General features: G+C 40.3%; 1 protein-coding gene across 1 annotated transcript in view; it reads left to right on the top strand.

Annotated features, from left to right (window-relative positions):
- MAD1L1 (mitotic arrest deficient 1 like 1) overlaps window positions 1-23,872 on the top strand; it is a 391,040-nt gene that overhangs the window by 8,033 nt on the left and 359,135 nt on the right. The window contains exons 7-9 of the mRNA XM_009936518.2: window positions 476-606; window positions 1,849-1,963; window positions 2,773-2,834. Of these exons, the coding sequence (XP_009934820.2) occupies window positions 476-606; window positions 1,849-1,963; window positions 2,773-2,834 (308 nt within the window). The remainder of the gene's footprint in view (window positions 1-475; window positions 607-1,848; window positions 1,964-2,772; window positions 2,835-23,872) is intronic.

Raw genomic sequence — 23,872 nt, 5'->3', positions numbered from 1 at the left:
CTTAAGAAGAGACTTTGTCCGTTGGAAGGAAAGGTCGGGAAACAGGATATCAGACTGCACCGCGGCTCTAAATGAACTTTTACCATAATGCTAAAATGTGTGGTTGTGTTTCTTTTCATTCCTAATTCTTGCAGGCCATCCAACTCTACACTTCATTGATGGAGGGATAGAGGACAAGAAAATCATAGATTTGGTTTAATTGATAGAAGAAGGTCTTTTAAGTGATTAGCAGAGATCCTTTTTTTGTTATGAACTTATGGTAAAGAGGTGTAGAGAAGAGGCCAGCCCAGGTGTTAAAAGTGGAACGAGAGTCATCCATCGCTACTTTGAGCAATGGATTGGAGCAGATGATCTACGAAGTTCCCTTCCAACTTCATTCAAATCATTGATTTGAGTTCAAAAAGTACAATGGAGAAGTAGCTCTTATGAATCCAAGTTAATCATTGCTGTCCTCTTGTCATCCCATGTTTTCCAGGATCTGGAACAGAAGTTTTCCCAGCAGGAACATGATGCTCTAATTGTCAAGAACATGAAGGCAGAACTGGCCCGTTTCCCAAAAATGGAGCGGGAATTGCGCCAACTCAGGGAGGAAAATGCCTACTTCAGGTGAAATAAGGGTTCAGTTGTGGAGAGGGTTATCTTGTGTTCTCTTGTACCTGCTGCAGTTGCACTATATGCACTTTCAAATTCCTCTATCAAGCTTCCATATGGGAAACTTAGAAGGAAGTTTAAATATTTCATATAAATGCTGCGTATGAGTTGAGCAGTGTTGTGACGGTTACTAGATGAGAGAATTTGATAAGATTTGGGTAATCTTCCATAACATAGTGAGAGTGTATTGATTGTTCTGGATGCTGGTACCTACTTGTTAGAAAAAAATTCAGTGTTTAAAGATAGAGATGAACTCTATACAGGTTTGGGAAAGAAAACCCTGTTGAGAGAAGAGATAGCTGAACATTTCTGTAATAACTGTTCTTGCTTAGTTATTGTTACCACTATTTTAAAAGCCTGTTGTTCCAGCATAATGTTTGGAAAGTCTTTTGTTTAAATTTTTGAAGCACTCTGATATAGCCCTTAGTAGAGTAGATGTTCTGGGTTTCTGAACTGACAATTACTTTGAAAAATTAAATTCCTGTGTACTATGAAATAACTTGCCTGAAAGATTTTTGTTTTTTCAGTAAACTTAGTTTCCATCTTTCAGTGCATCTTTAAAAAAACCCCAACCTAAATTACATGAGTGATCTTGCCAGCTTTTTCTTATTCTAAAATTAAATAATTTCCCTTGGCTTTGTTCTTGTTAGTGGTTCATTATCGTTTTAAATTATCTTGCAATTTTTTTCTTATGCTTGTTTTTTGTGCACAGAAACATGACATCAACAGATTAGAGGTCATATTTTTTTTGAAACAGTTTATCTCACCCTTGCAAACCTCTATTAAAGTAAGAGCAAGCAGTCTCAATGCTTGCTCAGTCATCATAGAGTACTCAAAAAGCCTAAGTGTCTACCGCTTGCTGTGTTCCAGCCCTGCATTCAGTCTGACTGAAGATCAGAGTTGGGGGTCTTTTGCTACGCTCAATGCTGTTTTGCCAATCAGTAAAGCAGATACAAAACTTCAGGTTGTTTGGACATAATTAGGAGGGCACATAGAGTAGAAAAGCATCAGTGCAATAAAGCTGTGTCTTTTTGTAGTAGTGGCTTTGCAGTGAAGGTTATAGAAGTGAGTCAGCTGAATGTCATCATGTCTGTTCAGTGTTGTATGATTCCCCTGTAATTCCACATGTATCTGGAAGTTTGTGAGAGTGAATTGAGTTTTACCACTCTATAATTGTTGTCTCTCTCTTCACCACAGGGAAATGAAAGAAAACAACGGATTGCTTAAAGAGGAGGTAGAAGGTCTCCAAAGAAAACTGGAACGCTATGAGAAAGTTCAAGCACAGCTAGTCACTGTTGAATTGGAAAATGAGGTGAGGAGCTAGGAATTTGGTAGATGAGCAGAATAGGGGTTTTCTTTGTTGCCTGTCCTGTCTTTTAGGCTCTTCCTATATTGTGTTAGCTGTGATATGATACCTGTTTTAATTAATGGGTTTGAACTAGGCATTCCCAAATTTGAATGTCAGCATGAGGGGAGCTATGTCAATGAAGGTTAAAAAGGCGAAAGGATATCTACTGTTCAGCTGGAGATTGTCTATAAGGAACATTCTCATCATAGTGTCTTTTTTGGCCTTACTGTCTCTCTTTTACCTTTCTTCTTCTGGAAATGGCGTTTTTGGTGTTAAACTCTGCCCAGGTGGTGTTGCTGAACAGACGTGTGGTAAGAACCTTGATACACACTTGGATTGCTAGCAGGGCCAGAATGTGGTCTCAAATGAAAAAAATTGTCTTGCTTCCATCCCACTCTGTGTCAAGCGTTCAGCAAGGTGTCAAGAGATTAACCTAAATGTGTAAACTTTTTGATCTGCAATACAACTTTTCTTCTCTGCTGCCAAGAGTCTAGTCTACCAAGGTCTAGTGATGGCAGCTGATGGGGTGAGATAATCCATAGTGCTGAAGTGCAACATAGGTTCTTTATGTTACAGAGCTGTGGTGACAGGGAAAATGTTTGTGAAGGCTGGAGAATGACAAGCCGAAAGTGCTGGATAAGATGATCATGAAGTCCACAGGAGGAAAAGGAAATACACTCACTTTGAATGGAGGATTATGAGAAAACTGATGGAAAACAAGCTGTTAGAACATTCATCTGTGTCTCTAACTCTTCTTTTGATTTCTACTTCAGAAACTTCTGGCAAAATTAAAAAGCTGGGAGAAACTGGACCAGAACACTGGCTTGAATATCAGGTATGTGCTCACAGCTCTGGAGGTAGGTAAAATTATTAAATCACTTTCCTCTTAATCATCTGATCTTTGAACTGTGTTGGTTGTGCTTTCTTGGTATCTTTTCTTCACATGGAAGCTCCTCCAGTACTTTTTGTTTTATGTGAGAAGAACCAGAAGATACACGTGCTGTTATAAAGTATCTTTGGGATCTAACAAATGTTTTTCACCAAGTCAGCTTGACCAGTGTCTCTGAGGCCAAGGTTCAGTTTTGAGTTCTTTGAAATGTTTGTGTATAGCTACATTCATGTTAAGTTAGAGATTCTGCTAGCTTAAGAAGTGAACTTTAGGGTATGTCCAGAGACGAGAATGTATGTTACGTGTGACAAATTGTTCTAAATACGGTTTCTTTGAAATCTAGAGAACAAGTTGTGGCAGTTTTTGTAATGAGTTTTCTTCCCTAAAGCATCTGAAGACAGTTGTTAATTTAATTGTTTTGTCTAATGAGAAATGGAATAAACTCAGTTTCTTTTAAAAGGGGAGATAAATCCCCACCCCCCCAATGGTGTTTTGTAACACCAGCTTGTCTCTGTGTACTATTACTTAACAACTCTTTCTAACATCTGGAGCATTGAACCAGATTTTTTTAAGGTCTCAGGTGTGTGTGTGGTATAAAGAGGGGCTGGAAATGGTGCATCTTCTGTTAATTTTCTTCCACTGCAGAAAGTTTTCTGTGTAGCTGCGATGCTTTAGTGTATTATATGTTTCAGCACTGCTTTATTTTCTCTACGTATTTACATTGTTATTACACTACAAGGAGAGATGCTTCTTTGTAAATAACTGTCTTGATATGAGCATTGAAGTACTGATCACCTTTCATATTGAATCAAGGACTGAGCTGCAGCATGAACCGCAGAACCTGATTTTACCAATTGTTTCTGTATTAGGTTCATTACGTGTGCGCAACAACAGCTATGTCTGCACACTGCTGGGGTTGTTTGGAATTAGGAGTGTCTGGATATGCACATATGGTTTGGGCGTTTTTCTGCTTCATGTAGAAGATACTTGTGTTCAACTTGGGAAAACCCTGTAAATTTTCTCAATGTCTTCTTTTTAATGATGATAATGAACCTTTTTCTAGAGGCATGCTAGAAGGTAGCATGCTTGAGATTCTCCTCTGCATCTGCTGAGGATACATACATTTAGATGAAGTTAGAATTGTGCTAAATCTCCTATGGCAAGGAATGGACAGAAATGGTATGAATCCTTTTCACAAAACCGGTTCTATCAGACAGTGGAGTACAAGCTTTTTACTTACCTCAAGCTGTTAAAGGTTTAATGAGGTAATTTCACAGTGGGAGAGAAATGGAACCAAGTGATTCTGCCTGTTGAAGTCTAATAACTCCTTCATTTAAAATCAGAATATTCGCTGTAAAGTGGTAGGTTTTTGATTGGGCCATATTGTTTAGTGCTATTAATGGCGTCGTCTTATACAGAAAAGGGAATTGCTCTTGACAAAAATCATCTTTTGCATACAGTTGTAGCAAGTGGAAATGGAGGAGTTCCCCCTCCCTTTGTTTTTTGTTTTTTTTTTTCTTCTTTTTTGTTGTTGCTCAGGCTTCTTACAGCATGAATTATGTTAATTTTTGGTCAGGAGTATGAAGTTGATGAGAGGTCATTGTCCTGGTTAAGTTCCTGGAGTTGCTGTTGGTGAAAGTTTGAGAAGAGTTAATTGCCCGTCTCATAGTAGAAGAAAATAGGAACAAGTTGGATCGTTGTCCCAAAGAGCTAGAGCAATGTGCTGTTTGCTAATAGTTAGATCAGCCAGGAAAAAAGGCATGCATTAGGATTTCTCATCTTTTCTTATCACATTACTCATAGGTACAGAGAATGTCAGGGAAGTGCATACAGTGTGTGTCGTTTTAGGAGAGGATGGTTTTTCATTTCCTCCAGCACTTCCCACAGGGCTTGTTCTGTGTCTGCTCTCGGTGGTTTCTGTTCACTGATTACCAGGTCCCAGCAGGCTTTTTGTCAGATTGGCTTATGGTCAGACCTATGAGTGTAATTTCGAGTGTAATTTTATGTAATAATACTTGGAAAGGAGGTGCAGCTTTTAGGAGTGGAGTGGTAATCCTACTGTTTTAGTACTGGTTTCTTTTTGGTAACTCTGAAAGAGCTAAGTGTTTATAATGCTTCACCTTATGGGGGGAAAACAAGTTCATTAACAGTGTACTCAAAGGCTGATCTTACATTTGCTAGTTCTGGATTCCACGTGTAAGGTCCTGGGTTTTCCTCTTGCTCTCACAAACTATGGAAGCAAAGACAGCTTTAGCTCTAGAGCATGTTGGTGTGTTTGCCTTGCTGTTGCGCAGTGTTCTGTCCAGAATCTGCCCGTGGAATTATGTATGCCTTATACAAATGTTGTGTAATATACTTCTCAGCTGCACAATACCCAGATAATAAAATAATACATACCTTAGATATGTGTGGTTCATGTATACACATTACAAATCTACATAATCTTTTTTGTGTTCAAGTGTGTGTCTTTTTGATATCTTGATCTTACTGCCTACTTTCTAGTATAGTTGGTGCTGTCTTTTATCTTGGATGTCATTTTGTGTTGTAGTGTGTCGTAGGTATTTTCTGTGTGTTATTGTTATGCTGTCAGGGATTTTCATACATCTGTCATGTCACTCTGACTTGATATTACTGCTGTAGGATTTGGTTTCAACTGTAGAAGGAAAAAAACACTGAATTTTGAAATTCTTGCTTTGTGTGTAGAAAGTCTTACTTATTTTTGAGTTTACTCTCTTTGGGAAGGATATTCATATATGGCTATTGTAGGACGGACTTATTAGGAAAGATTTGTGTTGAGAGAACAAGCTTTTTGTACTCAGTCTCTCCAGGATGTGCTGACGTAGTTTGTATTTCTTCAAAATCCAATATACATGTAACTGAGTTGTTGACCATCTTCAATGAAGAACCATGTTATTCATGACAGACTTGGTTGTTTTTTCAGAGTTGGACTGTTAACTTAGATATATTTTCCAGGCAGTTTCTTGACTGTCATTAAAAAACACGTATTTTAAGAGAAAAATATTTCTGGAAGGTTGTGTGCGAGAGGAGGCAGGTGCTTTACTGGATGACAGCATGCGAAACCATCCACGAGATGGCATCCGTTCTCCTGCTGCTGGAGAAAGCTGGTTTTGTGCTCCAGTCTGGCGAGCTCTGCCTGATGTGAAAACCGTCAGCTGGGCACCTTAAGAAGTGTCAGGTAGTCTAAGGAAAATTGTTCACTGTTGCTGTCAGATCTTTGGAAATTAATGCTGTGTGCATGCAATCACTGTCTCCTTGTCCAGTACTTAGGGTAGTAACTTTGTATGAAAAAGATTTGTGCATATTTCTCTAATGGCATACAGAGCAGAGTGTTTTTCCAACCAACTCTGTCAACTTCATATTTACACCATGCACCCTTCATTTTGTCTTGTTTAATAGGAGTTCTTCAAAGCCTGGTTCTTTTATCCCCACCCCAAGCCTAAGAATTGCATCCTCAAGAGCAGCACTGTTATTGTTCTGACGTTCCCTTCTGCGACATGTAGAAGATACCCAAATAAAAAATGATGGTTCTTGTTCTGTGAGCTTCTAATCTAAATAAGCCTTTTTTTGCTGCTGTGTGTCTATGTTTGGCTGGTATTACCTTTGTCCTTCAATGAATGAACCCAGTGATTTTGCAATCCATAAACAGATACACTGTGGGGTACAGAATGATGTAAAATGATGTGCATCAGGCATGTTTTAAAGATGAGGCAGTTAGTCAGATACTGCAAATACTGATAGTCATTGATAGCAGCTGACAAGAGTTAATGCTAAATTTGTATTTATCCATAAGGGGCAGAAGGTTGCAAGTTTTGAAAGGTTGAAGTTTTGCTGAAAAGTTGTAAAAATTTGTGAAGGCTGACAGGTGGACCACAAGCACAGCTTTAGAGGAGTTTTAGTCCAAGCATTTTTTTTTTGTTGTTGAGAGAATATATTGATAATGACCTGTTTAAGTAGGCCTTTCCTTTTTGGGGTACCATTTTCTGTTGCAAATAGCACTGTCAGGTCAGGCTCGGTGTTTGTATGTGGAAGATTTTGTTCGTATTACTTTTCAGAATCATTTTCCTTTTTTCCATGCCCATCACAGGAAAGCAGTGGAAAGATCAGCTGTCCTTTTCTGAAGGGCCATGGAGTACAGTATGGAAAGTAAAGGTGGGGCTGACGTATCAGAAAGAAAAGTAGAATCATGGATTCATAGAATGGTAAGGATTGGAAGGGACCTTAAAGATCATCTAGTTCCAACCCCCCTGCCATGAGCAGGGACATCTTCCACTAGACCAGGTTGCTCAGAGCTCCATCCAACCTGGTCTTGAACACTGCCAGGGAGGGGGCAGCCACAGCTTCTCTAGGCAACCTCTTCCAGTGTTTCATCACCCTTATTGTGAACGGTTTCCTCCTAATATCTAATCTAAATCTGCCTTCTTTTAGTTTACAGCCATTCCCCCTTGTCCTATCACTACACTCCCTTGTGAAAAGCCCCTCTCCATCCTTCCTGTAGGCCCCTTCAGGTACTGGAAGGCTGCTCTAAGGTCACCCCGGAGCCTTCTCTTCTCCAGGCTGAACAGCCCCAACTCCCTCAGCCTGTCCTCATAGGAGAGGTACTGCAGCCCTCGGATCATCTTCATGGCCCTCCTCTGGACCCACTCCAACACATCCATGTCCTTCTTATGTTGGGGGCTCCAGAGCTGGACGCAGGACTCCAGGTGGGGTCTCATGAGAGCAAAGGGTCAGAATCCCCTCCCTCGCCCTGCTGGCCACGCTTCTCTTGATGCAGCCCAGGATACGGTTGGCTTTCTGGGCTGCAATCGCACATTGCCAGCTCATGTTGAACTTCTCATCCACTGGTACCCCCAAGTCCTTCTCCTCAGGGCTGCTCTCGAGCCACTCTCTGCCCAGCCTGTACTTGTGTTTGGGATTACCCCAACCCACTTGCAGGACCTTGCACTTGGCCTTGTTGAACCTCATGCGGTTCCTGCAGGCCCACCTCTGCAGCCTGTCAAGGTCCCTCTGAATGGCATCCCTTCCCTGCAGCGTGTCGACCACACCACACAGCTTGGTGTCGTCAGCAAACTTGCTGAGGGTGCACTCAGTGCCACTGTCCATGTCGCCAACAAAGATATTGAATAGCACTGGCCCCAGTACCGACCCCTGAGGCACACCACTTGTCACTGGTCTCCACCTGGACATCGAGTGCTTGGACTCTTCTGTGTCGCTCGGAGGCTCCAGTCATGGTCTTGGACGTTCTCGAGTCGCATCTAATTGCAGTTATGCTGGAAGGCAGGTCTCAGGCCCCTGATGCCTGCGATGTAAGGCTGACCTGGAGGGACTCTTGGGTTTAATGAAGCATGGGTTTGGAGAGTACGTATAGTCGTCCTTCAATTTGCAAGGGTAAATTTAGTTGGCTTCAGTGATGAGATCGCATTGAGCTGCTATAGCTGTTTCTCATGCTTGCTGTCCAGGCCTGTAAAGAGAAATGCAGATTTGACAGGAATTCAGGCCAATGCTTGAGGACCATTTTCACTTAGCGGAGCCTGCCAGCTGCAGACAGCAGACACTGATCTGCTGACCTGTCGCCTAGAGCCAAAGAAGTGAACCTGCTAATGCTGACCTGGTTTTCTTTCTGAAACATCTGTGGGCTGGCTGCCTGACAAATCTTGGGGACTAGCTTCCTGCAATGTCTGAGACCAATTAAAGAGAGGAGATAGTGTGAATGTGTATGCATTTCCTCTCGAAGAAAGGGTTTAATTAAGTGGCAAGCATCTCTATTTAGTACAGTGGTTAGCACAGTTGTAATTTGTAATTACACAGGTGCTACGCTCAGTACGGAAAGTCCTTCTATGCACATTCTGCTTTTGGAATTGGGGGGAAGGGAGGAGAGAGGGAGGGAAAAGGGAATCAAATTTCTTGATTCTGCATTTAGTGGTGGATTAGTGCTCCTTTTTTTCCTGTGAATAGAAGAGAAGGGAGAATATTGGAGTTCTCTGCTTTCCTTTTTAAATCTTGATTAACTATGCTTAGCTACTCTGTACTCTCTTCAATCTAAGGCACTGAATATCTTTGCAGTAGTGAATGAAGCTCATAATCTTCTCCTTTCTCACAAGGTAGTAATTTACCTTTCTCTGAATGTCCATTATGAATAAATTGTTACTGGTTTAAAAAAAAATGTTGTCAGATATACAAAGCAGTGCATGCTGAAATAATTTCAGTTGCTCATATGCATTTCTAGATACTTAATTAACTGCAACCAGTCAAGCAGGACTGGGGGTTACTGTTGCTAGTTCCAGTAATGCCGTAATTCTGGCTTGATCGCTCCATAGATGAGCAAGTATTTTTATTGGAGTGGCCTATTGTAGCCATCTGGTCTTTTGTTACTAATCAGGAAATTGATCTGATGAAAAGTGTTTGCTGGCATCTGTCTGCAACTGTACCACTGACCTGAACTTAAGTGCACACTTCTGTGTTTTGTGGTGGGGGGTTGTCTGGGTTGGCTAATGGTGGCCCCCTGCTTTAGAAAGTCTCTAATTGGAAAAGAAAAATAGAATTAGCGTAGTATGAGGATATTGAAACTTCATTTTGTACATCTAAGTTTTATGTAAATAATTGTAATTTATGACCTGTGGGCATACTAAAAATTGTGTGACTGGTGTTGACAAGATTCCCAAAGTAAAACAAGCTGTCTCATCACAGTGGTGATTCCCAGGGTGTCAAAATGGGAGATAAACACTACATAGGGGGAAACACTATCTAAAAAAACCCCAAACAACCAACCCCAAACAAAACCAGAGCAAAACAACAACAACAAAAAGCTGTGCTTATTAGAGAAACTTATGGCTACGAGGTCTCAGCTTACCTCATGGAAAAATTATCTGCTGTTGCCCTGCATAGACATAATACTACATTTTGCAGTTAATTTTAAGAGCTTGATTTTGTCATAAAAATTTTTGCCTTCCACTGAAGTTGGAGGTTTGATAAATGTGAAAGAATTGACTCTGCAAAGAGGGCCAATAGATGCAGGTTGCTAATACTCTGCAAAGTCCCTCAAAATAAGGCTTTCTGCTGGCTTCTGCAGAGGGATGCATGTTGTGCGAGCTTCTTGTGCATAGTTCTGCCAGGGCAAGTTAGTCGCAACTTAGAGCCGTTCTGCAATTCCTGTCATGTGGGGCTTCGGACTCAAGCATCTACGTGAAAATATTCTGTTCTTAGCTGGTGCTTCGTGGTTTTGTGAGCACTGCAGCAGAAAGAGGTGGTCCTGCATAGCAAAATGTAATCTAGAATGGAAAGCAGCTCTCGGCCAGATCCGTTCCCTCCTCACGTTTCTTGTGTGAGTGCGTAAATACGTGTGCTGTTCCAAAGCAGGGCAGAGGAAGTGGCAATGAGCAACCAGGGTTGGAAGGGAAGATGAGGATAATCATTGTGTTTATTTAGAAATAATGTTTACATGCTCAGTATTTTTAGGACTTAGTACATGTAAAAGATGAAAGCATTGCTTTAGAAGCATTTAAAATCTTGAGGGAGAAGTGCCTGAACATTTCCAAAGGGGACCTTTGTCTTTAGAGAGTGAGGCAGACGTTTCAAGAGAAAACTAACTGTGGTTGTCTTACCATAATTGTGTGTGTACTGAAGCCACCGTTCTTTGCAGAGAAATCTTGGATGAAGCTGTCGCCCATTGAACATGACATGCAGCATATGCTGGAGTACTGCTCTAAGCTCTTCTGTTCTTTATTTTTCTGTTATCTTATGTTAAAATGTATGTTGTTCTTCATTTTCTGCAGTGCCTTAGATTTTGACTTTCCTTCATAGAATGCCTTTTGTGTGTGATGGGGAGAAAATGTTCCTTTGTCATTACAAAATCTGAAGCTCCAGCTTTCAGAGTAGTGAGAATACACTTTTAAGTGGGAGATTCAAGGCCATATTTGGGTGTTGCAAGACAGTAACGTATGTAAAGTGATGTTTGGAAGCCTGATGTCAAAGCTGTGCTTTAGCCAGAGTTCAGTCTTCTCCCATCCTCATGGTGTTGATCCACTTAATTTTCATATGACAACTATCTGCGCCTCTTCTCATAAATTTGTTAAAATACTTTATGTCTGTTCCTGCTGGTACTTCACTGAAATGCTGGGCAAAGCTTCCTACCATATAATTTTCCTACCTGATATTAATTTTTTCCAAAAACAGTGTACTTCTCTCTCATGATCAAAAATATCAGTGTTCTTTCTCATTTTCCATTAATGCTTTTATTTCCATTTGAATATATCAGAGTAAGTCTTGAGGCTAAAGGAGAGATAGGGAGAGTGTAAAACATAATGGATGAGCACCTGACACCTAGGCAGACTGAGGCTGTAATGTATAATCAGAGAATCAGAATAAGAAGTAAGCAAGCACACATCAAAAATACGCCTGCCCTTGCTTTGCATTTCAAAGCTCTGGGAACAGTTAAAGAAACTGCCTTTCCAGGATCACAGATCTCACATTCTGGAGACAGAGAAAACTATTGAACAATGGCTTAGCACACTATCCATCTTCTTTGTTGAAGAATAATTTGAGGAACTTCTGTAGTTTGCCTGCAGGAACTGTATGGAGAAATAATGAAATCAAAGAAAAGATGGATGATTCTTACTAGGGGAAGAAGAACTTTGTTTTTGAAGTGAAGATGCCAATGGACCTTATATATATATATATATATATATATTTTTTTTTTTAACTGGAAAATACCACTTCTTTTTCCATCAACTCTTTGTAGCGGAATACAGAGTGTTGTCCCAGCCTGAATATGGGGTGGATTTCCCAAACCAATAAACTTCAGGCTTTTTGTGCTAGGGGCAGGAGTGATTTTTAGAAATGTGTGCTGGTGTTGTCTGCTGCGTAGCAGGCGAGTTGTTTGCCACGGGCGACTCCCCAGTCAGACACTTCATTTTGTGTTGCTGCCATATTTCTTGCAAGGAGCATTTGAGATGCTGTTGAAAAACAGTTGGGTAAAAGTAGCTTGCTTTCTTCCAGCATGTAGTGACCCATGTTATGTGTAAATGGCTTGAACTTAGGTGCTCACTCTGCTGTGAAGGAGAAGCTTTCAAAAACACAGGCACTTTTTATAAAGAGCCGCTTTCCTTACGTTAAGCAGTCCTGTTTGCCTTAAAGTGAAATTATCATTTAAATAGCAGAGACTAATCAGCAAGGGGATGGTATGCTACTGTCGGAGAGCTCAGATGCTAGTGCTTGATGTTTATTCAGCCTCTCATTTGGTCATTTCCACAGACTCAATAACCAGTATAATCTCTGGCTCATTTTTAATTTTACCTTTCCATTTCCATTTTAGCATCTTTCAGTATTTCAGTTCCCAGATTTTCTGCTGGGGCTATTGATGTGCTACACCTTCCCTCTCCCTTAGATGTGCAGTGTATTATACCTCATCCCCAAAGTTTTTTTTTTTGCAGGGAAGCTTTTAAACAAAAATGTAAAAGTGGATCCTGTACATGCTTATTGAGGATGATCCTGTTTTAGTGTAGCAGTGCCTTTTTCAAAATGCGTTTCAAAATGCACAGGCCTTTTCCGAGTAGAAGCAAACCAAAATGCTTCAGTAAATATTCAAACTCTTGTGTTGTGCTACTCCCTGTACTAGTGGGCATGGCCTTTATCTACAGGGCAAGGAATCTACCTTCTTCACTGGATCAAGGAATACTGAGATGGATTGTGCCTGACTAACGTAACAGCTTTCTTTGTCTGGAGAATTGATTATTTTATCAAATAAAACACAATAGATCGTATTTATTTGAACTTCACTGAAACATTTGTTCAAGAGAGCCACTTGGGAAAGTATAAACCGTGTGAGAGAAGATGGCTATTAACAGAAGAATCATAGGGTGTATAAGGAGTTGTTTAAGCAGGGATAGATTTAGTATTGTTGAAAGGGAAATGCGAGGATAAGTAGAATTCCTCAAAGATTAGCCTTAGGATCTGCTTTAGTATTTCTATTAATGATTTTGGTGCAAAAATTTGGTGTGTGCTGATAAAACTTGGCTAATGATGCCAAGTTCGGAGGATTCATAAATACACAAAAGCTGCATATGCAGAACTGAGTGACCCTAAGGATTAGAGTAAAGGAAGGGAGACAAAATTCAGTGAAACAAAACACAAATTAGCTCCACAGAATTAGGAGCTGAATAGAAACATCTTTTGTAAAATGTGGCACATGCAGTGGAAAGGACTAAAAGCGCTGTGGACTCGTCTACAACAGGATGGCGGTTAGTTCTCACATGTAGGACGTGCCAGGAGAAAAACTTCCATGGAGGTGAAAGTGTTCAAGTGCCTCTGTAGATGGCCTGAGAGACACTTGTCAGAGTTCTGGTCACCCTCTGTGGAGGAAGGTAGTGGGAAATAATGCAGAAAATGGTTACTGGTAGGAGCCTGAGGCCCCGTGAACCAGTAGCGAATGGAAAGATTGGCCTTCTCTAGCAAAGGCTGGCAGGGATGTGATTGCTGCCAAGAAATACATGGATGGAGAGGAGGAGAAGGAAGGTGGCTCAATACCAGTAAGAAAAAGAATGATCTGCGCTAAAGACTGACATCGGCATGTGAATCAAATTGCTGTAACCCTGCCATGAATACAGCTAGAAGGAGGTTCTAACTTTTAGAAAGACTAAGTTCTGAATGCAGCTTCCAGTGGAGTCGGAAGTACACAAATTACTGCTTGAAGCTCCACAAGGTTGTGGAATAGATGACTCGAGTTCATGATAGCAAAGGACTAGCCAAGATCTAAACTAGAAGATCCTTTTCAGTCCCACTTTTATGTGAATGTGTATGTACCAATCTGTAAGCAAGGCACTGGGCTCAAGAATAGGAAGAGTGGAGCAGTATACTTTAGTTTGGAATTGCAGGCATTGTTGAATATCAGGGTTCTGAAAGCTGCAGTTGGGAAAGAGTAAATAAAAGTAGACCATGTCCGTCTTTCTGCCTACACAGAACAACAACTGTGGACAGGGACATGAAGCGTGAGAACGGCTGACCTTTGCTCATGTTGAGAAATAAGCAGTTTGCTGAAAAATGCACTGAACTATTAAGAAGAGTTTATCTGCTAGTGTAGATAAGACCAAAATATGATTTGTTTCATCTGAGAAGCTTTTCTGGGTCAATTTGGTGCAGGTTATCTGGATGGCCTTTTGAAAATGATTCACTCCTGGTTGGTGCTTAACCTCGTCAATGCCTAGGGCAGGGATTCGGACTTCTGATGGTAGCTAGGAAGGTGCGACTTCAGTCGTTTGTCTTTGGTTTGTCGTCAGTGCAGAGGGGAGTTCTGCAGTGGATCAGCCAGGAAAGGTCGAATTTTCAGTTTGAATTGTACTTAATAGGGTGGCTAGAGTAGCAACATCAAGATGGGGTGGGAGAAAATTGGAAATGTATGAACATTAAACTGTTTCCTTTTTTTAGCATCTTTAAAATGCTCCTGGTTCCGACAAGCTAGCTTAAATGCCTTGTGATATTATGTAACCCTTGTCCTTAAGCTTCAATCTTTCTTCCCTTAGGACCTCTTTGCAGTGAATATTTTTGACCAAAGCATGTCTTTACCTGGGCTATATTACCTTTCCTAATAAGCTGCATTATTAAAGGGAATGTACTTGTAAATACACATTTGTGCATGCATTGTTTAGAGAGAAAAAAGTTAATGCCTTGTAGTAGCAAAAGCACTGCACAGTGTTTTCAGATATTTCTTAAAGGAAGTTGTGAACTTGAAATGTTAGCGAGTTAAAAGATGAATGTGGTAAGTGCCTCAAGGTTCTCCTGAACTAGCTGTGATTATGTAAGTGTTGTTTGTTATTTTAAAATAACTTACAGCACAGAAATTGCCACGTTGGATTGGGTTATTTACTAATCTTATCTCTGGTCCAGTGTCAGAGACAGTGGTATCCTGAACTAGATAGGAAAGTCCAGAGTAACGTGCAAAAAACGAAGCAGACTTTTAGAACGAGAGTTTGTTAACGCTCACCAGCACAGATTTTACTTAAGCATAAAGAATTTTATTTAGTGTCCCCCCACCTTTTTATAAGTAAAAACTCCTGCAAATGGGAGATATTATGTATAGAATAAACAGAAAAGTGTTTTTCTTTGATACTCTTCCAGTTATTTTTCTGAAACTATGTGCAACAAAGTTGCAAAGTGTTACAGAGAAGTGAGATTCTTAAATCGCTGCTGTTTCTGTAAATGATGCCTTTTTATTTTGCAGTTCTGTTTGAGGAGACAAAATGAAAAGTATTTTTTTGTCTTAACCATGTGATTCAGTTTTTACTGTGTGGCTACTCCTTCCTCTATGTACTAAGCTACTGTGCTGTTAAGTGTGTTGCACAGGTTTGGTGGCGTACTTCTCTCTACTCCCTGAACTGATGAGGAACAACTAGAAGCTAGAAAGTCCAGCCTGAAGTGAGCTACCTGGAAGAGAGCAGACACTGCATCAGGCTGGCAAGGGAACTGGGCCTCTGATAACTGACAAGATTCCCATTTCGAAAGCAAAGATGGGAGGTGTTGGGGGCTGAGTGGATCCCTGTGGTTAGTGAACACTTGGAATCAGTTAGTGTCTGGAGGTTATATTCAAAGAGCTGACCTGGACAGCTGAAACAAGAGCTCAGAGATCCTGTTTTTCAAATTAAGCTGTCTGTGGGGTTTGAGTAGCTTGTAGAAAATGGAATCAGGCCTTTTCAGCAGAGAGAAGATAAAACATGCCCGACTATTCCGTGTCGCCAAAGCAGTTAAGAGGTGGAGGTGTATGGAACCTTCTTTCCCTCCCTGCCACTGATGTAAAATGCAGGGATTGTATTGGCAAAACTTATTTTTTTCAAATTTTTGGTTCTTTGTGTGTGTGTTTGGTTTGTGTGTGTGTGTTTTGTTTTTTGGTGTGGTTTTTTTTTTTTGCCTAGTGGCTGCTGATGCACTAAAAAAGTACTGACACTAAAAATACTTACTTTGCTCATCACCTGGCAGTGAAAAGTTTCTTGTAATGAAGTCATGTCTGTTGCAGAATGGCACTCTTGTAAGAGGATGATACATTTTGGAAGTGTGTGTTAGAAACCTCTGCACATTGAAGCAGCTCTCAACTTTTACTGCCTCTGCTATAAACGGAAATAGGATCTGTCAGAGAGCCTGACCTTCCAACATAGGTACAGTTTTGGCTTTTCTAGAAATGTGTTTACCTTACCTGAAATCTTGAGCATCTCTTCTCTCCTCTTCTAGTGCTGCTTTTATTCAATCCTTACCCGCTACCTGTCTCTATGTTATTCTCAACTCTCTTGTCAGCAAAGTTAACAATTGCTGTGCCTCTTTGTGGGGAGTAATGAGCAACTATTGCAAGAGCCATTTTCTAGCACAAGTTGTTCTTGCTGGAATTGCTTTTGAATTCTCATTACTTGTTTAAACTCTCTTCCAGAGATACTCTGATATAAGCAGCATGGTGAAAGGATGATCAATCTTTTGGGTAGGAAGAAATATGAAATTCTGGATTCTCCTGAGTTATACCCTGCTGACCAAGTTAATTTCTTTTCTGCTTTAATGAAACAATCATTCTCTTTCTGTGGTACACAAGAACCTGTTCAGTGAGGGCTTGAAATCCTACTAACTTTTCTAAGAAGGACAGAAATGGCGTATCTGACTTTGACGGGGAGCGTGTTCAGGATCAGTATGCTCAATTGGAGAAGTCAGCTGTGCATCAGTTAGCTTGGACAGTTTTCCGTGATACTTCACAGCTCTGCTGTTGGCTCAGTTTAGAAGGTGATGCTTTGAACTAGTTATGATTTTTTTCTTTTATTACTTAGTTTTGCTATTACATTTGCAAATAACATTTCTGACTAGCTCTTTGTATTCCCAGAGTTAAGGCTTTGTGGCTTCAGGTGGTTTTCTGCAAATTTAGCAGCCAAGGTTGATGGCATCAGGCCTATTCTGTGACAAGCCTTTCAGTTAGGCCTGATGGTTTCCAGTGTGGCTTTGACAAAGACATCAGCTGCCTTCTGGATAGCCGGCCTGCTCGTCAAGGTGACAGAACACCTATCGGCTTGCCTGTCTGCAAGTAGCTGGCAAGGGGAAATGCAATTGGCACTTTGTAATAACTGATATATTTGGACGGCTAGTAGAGAGGAAGAGTGAAAAAGTGCTCCGAATTTGTTTTTTTTCCAATTGGGTAGATGCAGGTCTTGGAAAATGCATGTGCTCCTGTCTATGTGGCCAAAGGTAGCTGCTAAAGAGAAACATACTCTTTCTCAATGTCAGTCTTTTGACTGTAGTCAGATATTTAAAATAGCATTTTCTAAAATACTTGTTTGTTTCTTGTATCCCATACTGTTCTTTTCAATGATGGTGTATCTAGGTCAGTAGAGTTTGCAGGATACAAATTAAACCCTTAACTTTGCTTTAGTCAGCCATTCTGTTTTATGTTTTCTTGATGTATGTTGGTTCAGTATTTGCTAGAAGTGACTTTCATGGACAGTGTCTAATACTGTATCATGCTACTAGTTCAGTGTCAGACAAATCTGGTAATATACAACAATCAAAGAACTGTACTTTTGTGTACAAAAGATTGTAAGGGCTACAAAATATTTATTTAGCCCTTCAGAACTGGAACATCAGAAGCACAGTCACCAAAGTTTTAGCATCCATATCAGTCCATGGCTTTTGTCGGGCAGAATGGGATGCTTTTGGTCTTAGGCTGGGATTCAGATCTGTAGTGTAGGGACTGAAGCACTACATGGAATTTGGTGGAATTGTATCTGAAGAGACTCTTGCTGATGGACTCAAATTACACATGGGTTTTCGTAGTTTTAAGGAGCAGTCTCTCGCTAGGTTGTTTCTTATCCTTTTCTGTGCTTGACAATTAGGAATTGTTAGGTTTATATATACTGTCCCCTTCATTTTCCCTCCTTGCTGTGGTAGCGGAGTTTAAAGAACTTAGCTGAAATGAGAAGGAAATAACTACCTTCTCCTACTGCACAAACTGCTGTGTTTGTCAGAGGCAGCTTGAGGGCCCAGGCTGTCTTGCTGTTGTGGAAGAGCTGCAGTTCCCTCCTGTCTGAACAATAAGCTTTGTATCTGTTTGTACAATAACGAGCTGCTTTTGTTTCCTTCAGAAACGTGCTCTGCTGTCTAGAGTGTTTCCCTTTACAGACAACCATTGCCAAATTAATTTTATTTAATTATCTCCTAAGGCTAAGCTTGAATACATTTTGTGTTAAATTCACCGTTTCTCCCTCTTCTGAACGAAATGGACTTAATATCCTTGTTAAAATCTGATTAAAACTAAAATTGAGTTTTTTGAAGTCTGATTATCCCATGAAATGGAATTTTTAAACCTAATTATGAATGGATTTGCATACATTTTTAGCACCATTGAAAAGAAAGTCGAAATAAATTTATTAATGAAATCCTCTTCTGCTGTCTCTTAGGGCCATGACAATTGCCGGAGAGTGAGGGAGGACGAGTGAAGGCGAGAATAAAAACCCCTCCCTCTTTTGAAATGCACCATTTTCCCCTCCAGATTAATTCCGAAGCTGGTTTGACCCCGTCTCATTTTTATTCCTCTCTGCCACAGAGCCCAATTTAGGTAATTGATGGCCTTTCAGAGGGTAACCACACAGTTGAGCAGGTTCATGTATTTAAAGCCTTTGTGCTTTTGTGAGTATGTCGGGGGGGGGGCAACATTTGTTTCAACTATTCTCTTCTTCCTCTTCTTTTTCTGAGGTAGCCCTGATACAAAATCAATAGGCAGCTCGTTTCTCCTTTCTGAGAAGTTGTATATCTGAGCATTTATTTTAAGCCTGATGAAAAATGGATAGTTTTACAGACTGTGGTGAATGTGCACATGGGATTTGTGATTGTTTATGTACTTCCCTGGATTTCAAGCAAAAATTTTCTTTTGCTACAGAAGCAAAAAGTTTTCTTTCTATCTTGCTACAGTTAATTGTGCCCATTCGCTCAGGATTTTGGAAGTGGTCCTCTATGAAAAAAGGAGTGCCAGTGGAGGATGTATCTGCTTCTGGCTTCAGCTTTTTGAAGCAGAGGGCAGCAAGATGCCTGTGCAGAGAGTAATTGGTTTCATGTGGAGGCTCATACTGTTGAACCTTTCTGTATGTTTCTCTCTTTACGGGAAAGTTAGAACTTAAAAAATGTGGCTGCTTTTTTTTTTTTTTTTTTCCTCTTCCTCTGGTCAAGCATCTTCTCACCCAGATTTACAAAGAGCTCTTTGCACTGCGCAAGCATTAGTTACAAAATTTTAAGAGTGTCTTTTCTCAGTCATATGCTGTGTGCACATATTCTTTTCTTGTCAAAAAATTATAGTAAATGTGGTAGAAAAAATGTATTTTGGCAATTCAGGAATCCTGGACTTGATATATGACTCTGCAAAGAGTAAATGCTCAGCATGTGGCCAATTGTTCTGTAAATATTTGGATTTACAAAGTTACTTTTGAGCAGCGGGGTTTATTTTCCATGTGCCTTTGTTTTCGTTTTAATCCTGTCTTTGCAAAGGTTAAGTACGAAACATAGTGGAGGTATCAAGCTCTACAAGAAATGTGCAATTCTGGCACCGTTTCTTTGAGATGCCTCTGAAGTGGGGTGTTTTATGAGGGAAGCTGTGGCTCAGCAGCAGAAGAGGATTGCGCTGAGATTGGAGAATGCTTTTAGTTGGCAAATGCTGAAGTTATAAACCAGAATGGTTGAATTAAAAAATTTCTCAGTAGCTTAACAGGAAACTTGAGAATTCAGAGAAGCTTAGGAGGAAAGAAGCTGACGGAGGTAGCTCTGCACCAATGACTTTAAAATGTGTTGTGGTTTAATGGCTGCAGCTTTCATTTGTACTTGCTCTCTGAAACTATAGTCCAAAGTAGATGCCTTTAGCATTGGAGTTATATTATACTTATAGTATAAATAGGACTCCCATTTACACTTAAGTTATAAATGCTTTGCAGTATTGTCCCAATCCAGATCAAGTGAAATCTGAAGAGTCAGGAAGATCTGATACACCTTGCCTCAAGCGTGGAGCTGTTCTACAAAACTGCGGTCATGCCAGCAATGAGCAGAATTGGGGAGCTGCAGATCCGGGAGGAGGTCTCCAGTGGGGGGGTACACGTTGTGAAGACTTCTAGGAGGGTGGTTCAGGACAAGGGGCAATGGGCACAAACTGAGGCACAGGAAGTTCCGTCTGAACATGAGGAAGAACTTCTTCCCTCTGAGGGTGACGGAGCCCTGGCACAGGCTGCCCAGGGAGGTTGTGGAGTCTCCTTCTCTGGAGATATTCAAGACCCGCCTGGACAAGGTCCTGTGCAGCTTGTTGTAGGTGACCTTGCTTCGGCAGGAGGGTTTGACTAGATGACCCACAGAGGTCCCTTCCAACCCCTACTATTCTGTGATTCTGTGATTCTGTGGTTTTTAACTCTTTACTGTTGCCTGGCTGGTTCTGTACCGTCCATTCACCAAAGTAACTGGTTGTCGGTAATCCTGAATGCTGTATCATACAGCACGATGAAATAAGATGTTTGAGAAATGTGCATGCAAGGAAGGACACAACAGTAGTGTGAAACAGGGATGTTTATTTCTTTTAATGGAGAGAATAAGTAGTTCTTTCTCTTCTGTGAATTCATTTAAAATTTTAGGAACTGTTTATCATCTAATTTTATTAGTGCCTCCCTTAGTATCTTCAGGCATTGAACGTGACTAAAATTTGATGATAGCATTAAGCCAATATGGTGTCACAGTGCTTGTGACACCAGTCCAGTCCTTATCTTAATCCCAGTCACAGGAGCCTGTGGCAAAGACAGAGGGAAGTCGTAATTGCTTTTGGCTGCTCCGAACGCTGTGCTTGATGCAGGCAGCTGAGCTGGTGTACCGGTTTGTGAGAGCGGGCTGGCAAAAGGAGAACAGTAATTGCTGAAATGCCACTGTTTACATCTTTAATGCGATTACACTATAGCAGTTCCACTTTCTATGAAGAAAGTCTTTAAGTCTGCTTCTGTTTCCTTCTGACATGAATTATTCATTATTTATGGATGATGGTGATTGGGGTTTGGCTTTCACAGGCAGGTTTATTATATCCACTTAGCGCTGACTGCTTTGGCATGCTCTAAGACTCAGTTATTTTCCCAGCATTTATTCTTAATGTTCATCATTCTTCTCGATGTTAAAACTTTCAGAGTATGTAATTCAACTCAGTTTTTGGGAATGAGAGACTGAGGGGGTGGGGTGAGTTGTTGGATTTTTTTTTTTTCTCTCTTTTTTTGTGGGAAGCATAGGAAGAGCTTTTTATTTAAATCTGTGCTTATTGCTAAGGCTGAGGGCAACTGTTTTATTGTTGGTGTTTCAAAGGACTTGGATATGAGGCTTTCTGTGTGCGGCTTGGGAAATCTGGATTTTAAGGAAAGAAAGCAGAATTTCAAAATGAGATGGGATTGATCTCCCTGCAGGGGAGAGTGGTTTTGAGGGCTGATGAGTTTGGGATTTTGTACCATCGTTCCCTGGCTGTGGTAATGCTAGGGTGTAGGTACCACTGTGGCAGCTATGATACTCTGGGTTCTTCTATTCTAAAGATTTGTGTCATCTGGTTTGTACTGGGACTGCAATGTTTAGGTCTTGGTATGTCTTATGTTTATTAGTAGGTGCCTAGAGCTGACGTGTTAATGGACTTCCATAAAACTTTTGGTCTGAAATGTTATTTGTCCTTCACTTTGAATATTACATTTTTAGAAACTTTCAAAAATTAAAAAAAAAAAAGTATGAGAGAGAACTACTATGTTTGTTTAAAGTTCTGAAAGCTGTTTTTAGCTAAACAGTTCAAAGAGCGCATCTCACTAATCAGAGGAATATTTTTGCATCCCCAGGGTGGTCACAGTGTTTTAATTGGAACTCGGGCTTCTTTGAAGTCCTTTATAATCCTCCCTGAGCTGGGGGAGAGGGTTTGAAGGCAGCACTGTAAATCTGAAATTTCTTCATTTTATTTACATGTGTCTGGGGACGTGTGTAATTCGTTTTGGTGAAGTTAAGCTCGCTTGCCAGCTCGTGGACAGCCGAGTGAGAAATGTGCTTCATTAAGTGGGGAGGCCAGAGACAGATGGTGGGGGGTTATAGACAGTGAGCTCCCGTGCTTCTGGATTTGTGAAAACCAGTACCTGCACAACAGGCTCTGAATTGTGAATGAACTCAGTGGGAAATGATGTGATACCTAAATGTGAGGCTAGATGAAGCAAAAAGCTAGGATTTAAACTAATGTTTTAGGATTAACTTATTAGTATGGCACTCAAAAATAGTGTTGCATGCTGATAGTGTTGCATACAAAGGATTCAGAGTACAGCTGTTATGGTTGATAGCATCAATCATCCTTTAAATCAATATGAGGTTAAATTTTCTTGCATTTGAGTTGAATTACAGAGTTTTTTGTGTGTCCCTTAAACTTTGTGCCTCAGATTCTAAAATTAAGGCCTTGCTTTGGTCTGGTTTCTAGAGAAATCTAGGCTTACCCCAAAGTGTATTATGCGTAGGATGTGTCCACCATGAATGGAGCCTCAGTGGTAGCTGATGCCTTCTGTGCCATCTTAATACAAATAACTTGTAGAAATATGCTGCTACTGACAATGCAAGCATTTTGCTTAGGCATTTCCTATTTTATTTATTCCACTATTGATTTTCATGATACATACAATCATTTATCAGCTGTGTGTTTTCTGTACTTCAGTAAGGTTTTTAACCTCCCACATTTGCTGAAATCAGGATGTTTCACTTTCTGCTTCTGCCAGAGGTGAGACGTCTGCTGTGAAAAGCTTTGAAATAGTCTTTGCATGAGTTTGGATAGTTTTTAATTAATCAAAGCAACAGGCTTAACCTCAATTTTCAGTCTGAAAAAATAACTTCGTAGTCCAGCATGCTTTTCATTCTTTCTAAAATTGTCATCATGTGACTGATGTTATTGGATGATATTAAAAAAGCAGTTAAAACAACTTTTACTGTACTTTCAAGTTGCAGTTTAAAGTGGCCATTCCTGCTGTGAGATTGAAGAGGTATGTGATTGTAATCAGAAGTAAATAAGAATAATAAATGGGTGTCAAATCACTTTATATAAAAGCTGAAAATATGGTCTAGACTCTTGCAAGGACCTGTAGGCAGTCATTAGCAATATTTCCTCTTGCTCAAGATTAGTGATTTTGTGTTTCTGCTGGCTAACATTTTCAGCTGATAAGAGTCTGGGAAAACAATGTGATCAATAAAGATGTTGCAAACGATACAAGAACTTAGGTAAATTAATATTCTGGAAGGATTATCTCAGGCAGGTGTCAAAAGAACAACACTACCAATTTAGTGAAATCTATGAAAGAGTCAAATATCCATATATTGTCAGTACCTAGTCTTGGTTACAATATTAGCTCCCTTTCTTATCAGACAGAAGCCCTGGTTATCTGTAAAAATGATGTCCCTGTGTTAGTGATTTCCATGTGAGTAGAAGTTGTGCTGGAAGGGTACATTGGATACGTGTGAGTTGTGGTGATTCTTTCCCCTTCCTTGAAAAGAAGCTGAGGTTGTCTGTGATTTCTAGGGTGGTCCGAATGTCTTGAAATGTCTTGGAAGTGACTTAGCAGAACGGAACCAGCAGATATTCAGTAAAATTATGTCAGGATTACTAACTCAGTCTGTTTATTTGCATAAAAATTCATGCCTAATTTAAAAGCTAAGGAGTTAGGTGTTTTACTTGAGATCCTTCCATTGTAACCAGCCATCCCTACTGGCCCTCAGTGTAGTGAAGAGCAAGTTTCTGAGCTAGCTTTTATTAATTGACATGAAATTTAGAAGGAGAAGCTTCTGCCTGATAGTCTGGAAGTTTCATTTATTACCTCTGTTTTGGCTGTCAAGACACTTTCCCAGCTTTGTGCAATCCCAGTAATTGGCCTTGCATAGTTTTCAGGGTTTCTAATGATCCTCTGTTGAATGATATCTCATTGAAAGATACAGCATCTGTCTAT

The sequence above is a fragment of the Opisthocomus hoazin genome, chromosome 15 (genome assembly GCF_030867145.1).
Source record: "Opisthocomus hoazin isolate bOpiHoa1 chromosome 15, bOpiHoa1.hap1, whole genome shotgun sequence".
NCBI lineage: Eukaryota > Metazoa > Chordata > Aves > Opisthocomiformes > Opisthocomidae > Opisthocomus > Opisthocomus hoazin.
This window is presented reverse-complemented; position numbering and strand designations above follow the sequence as displayed.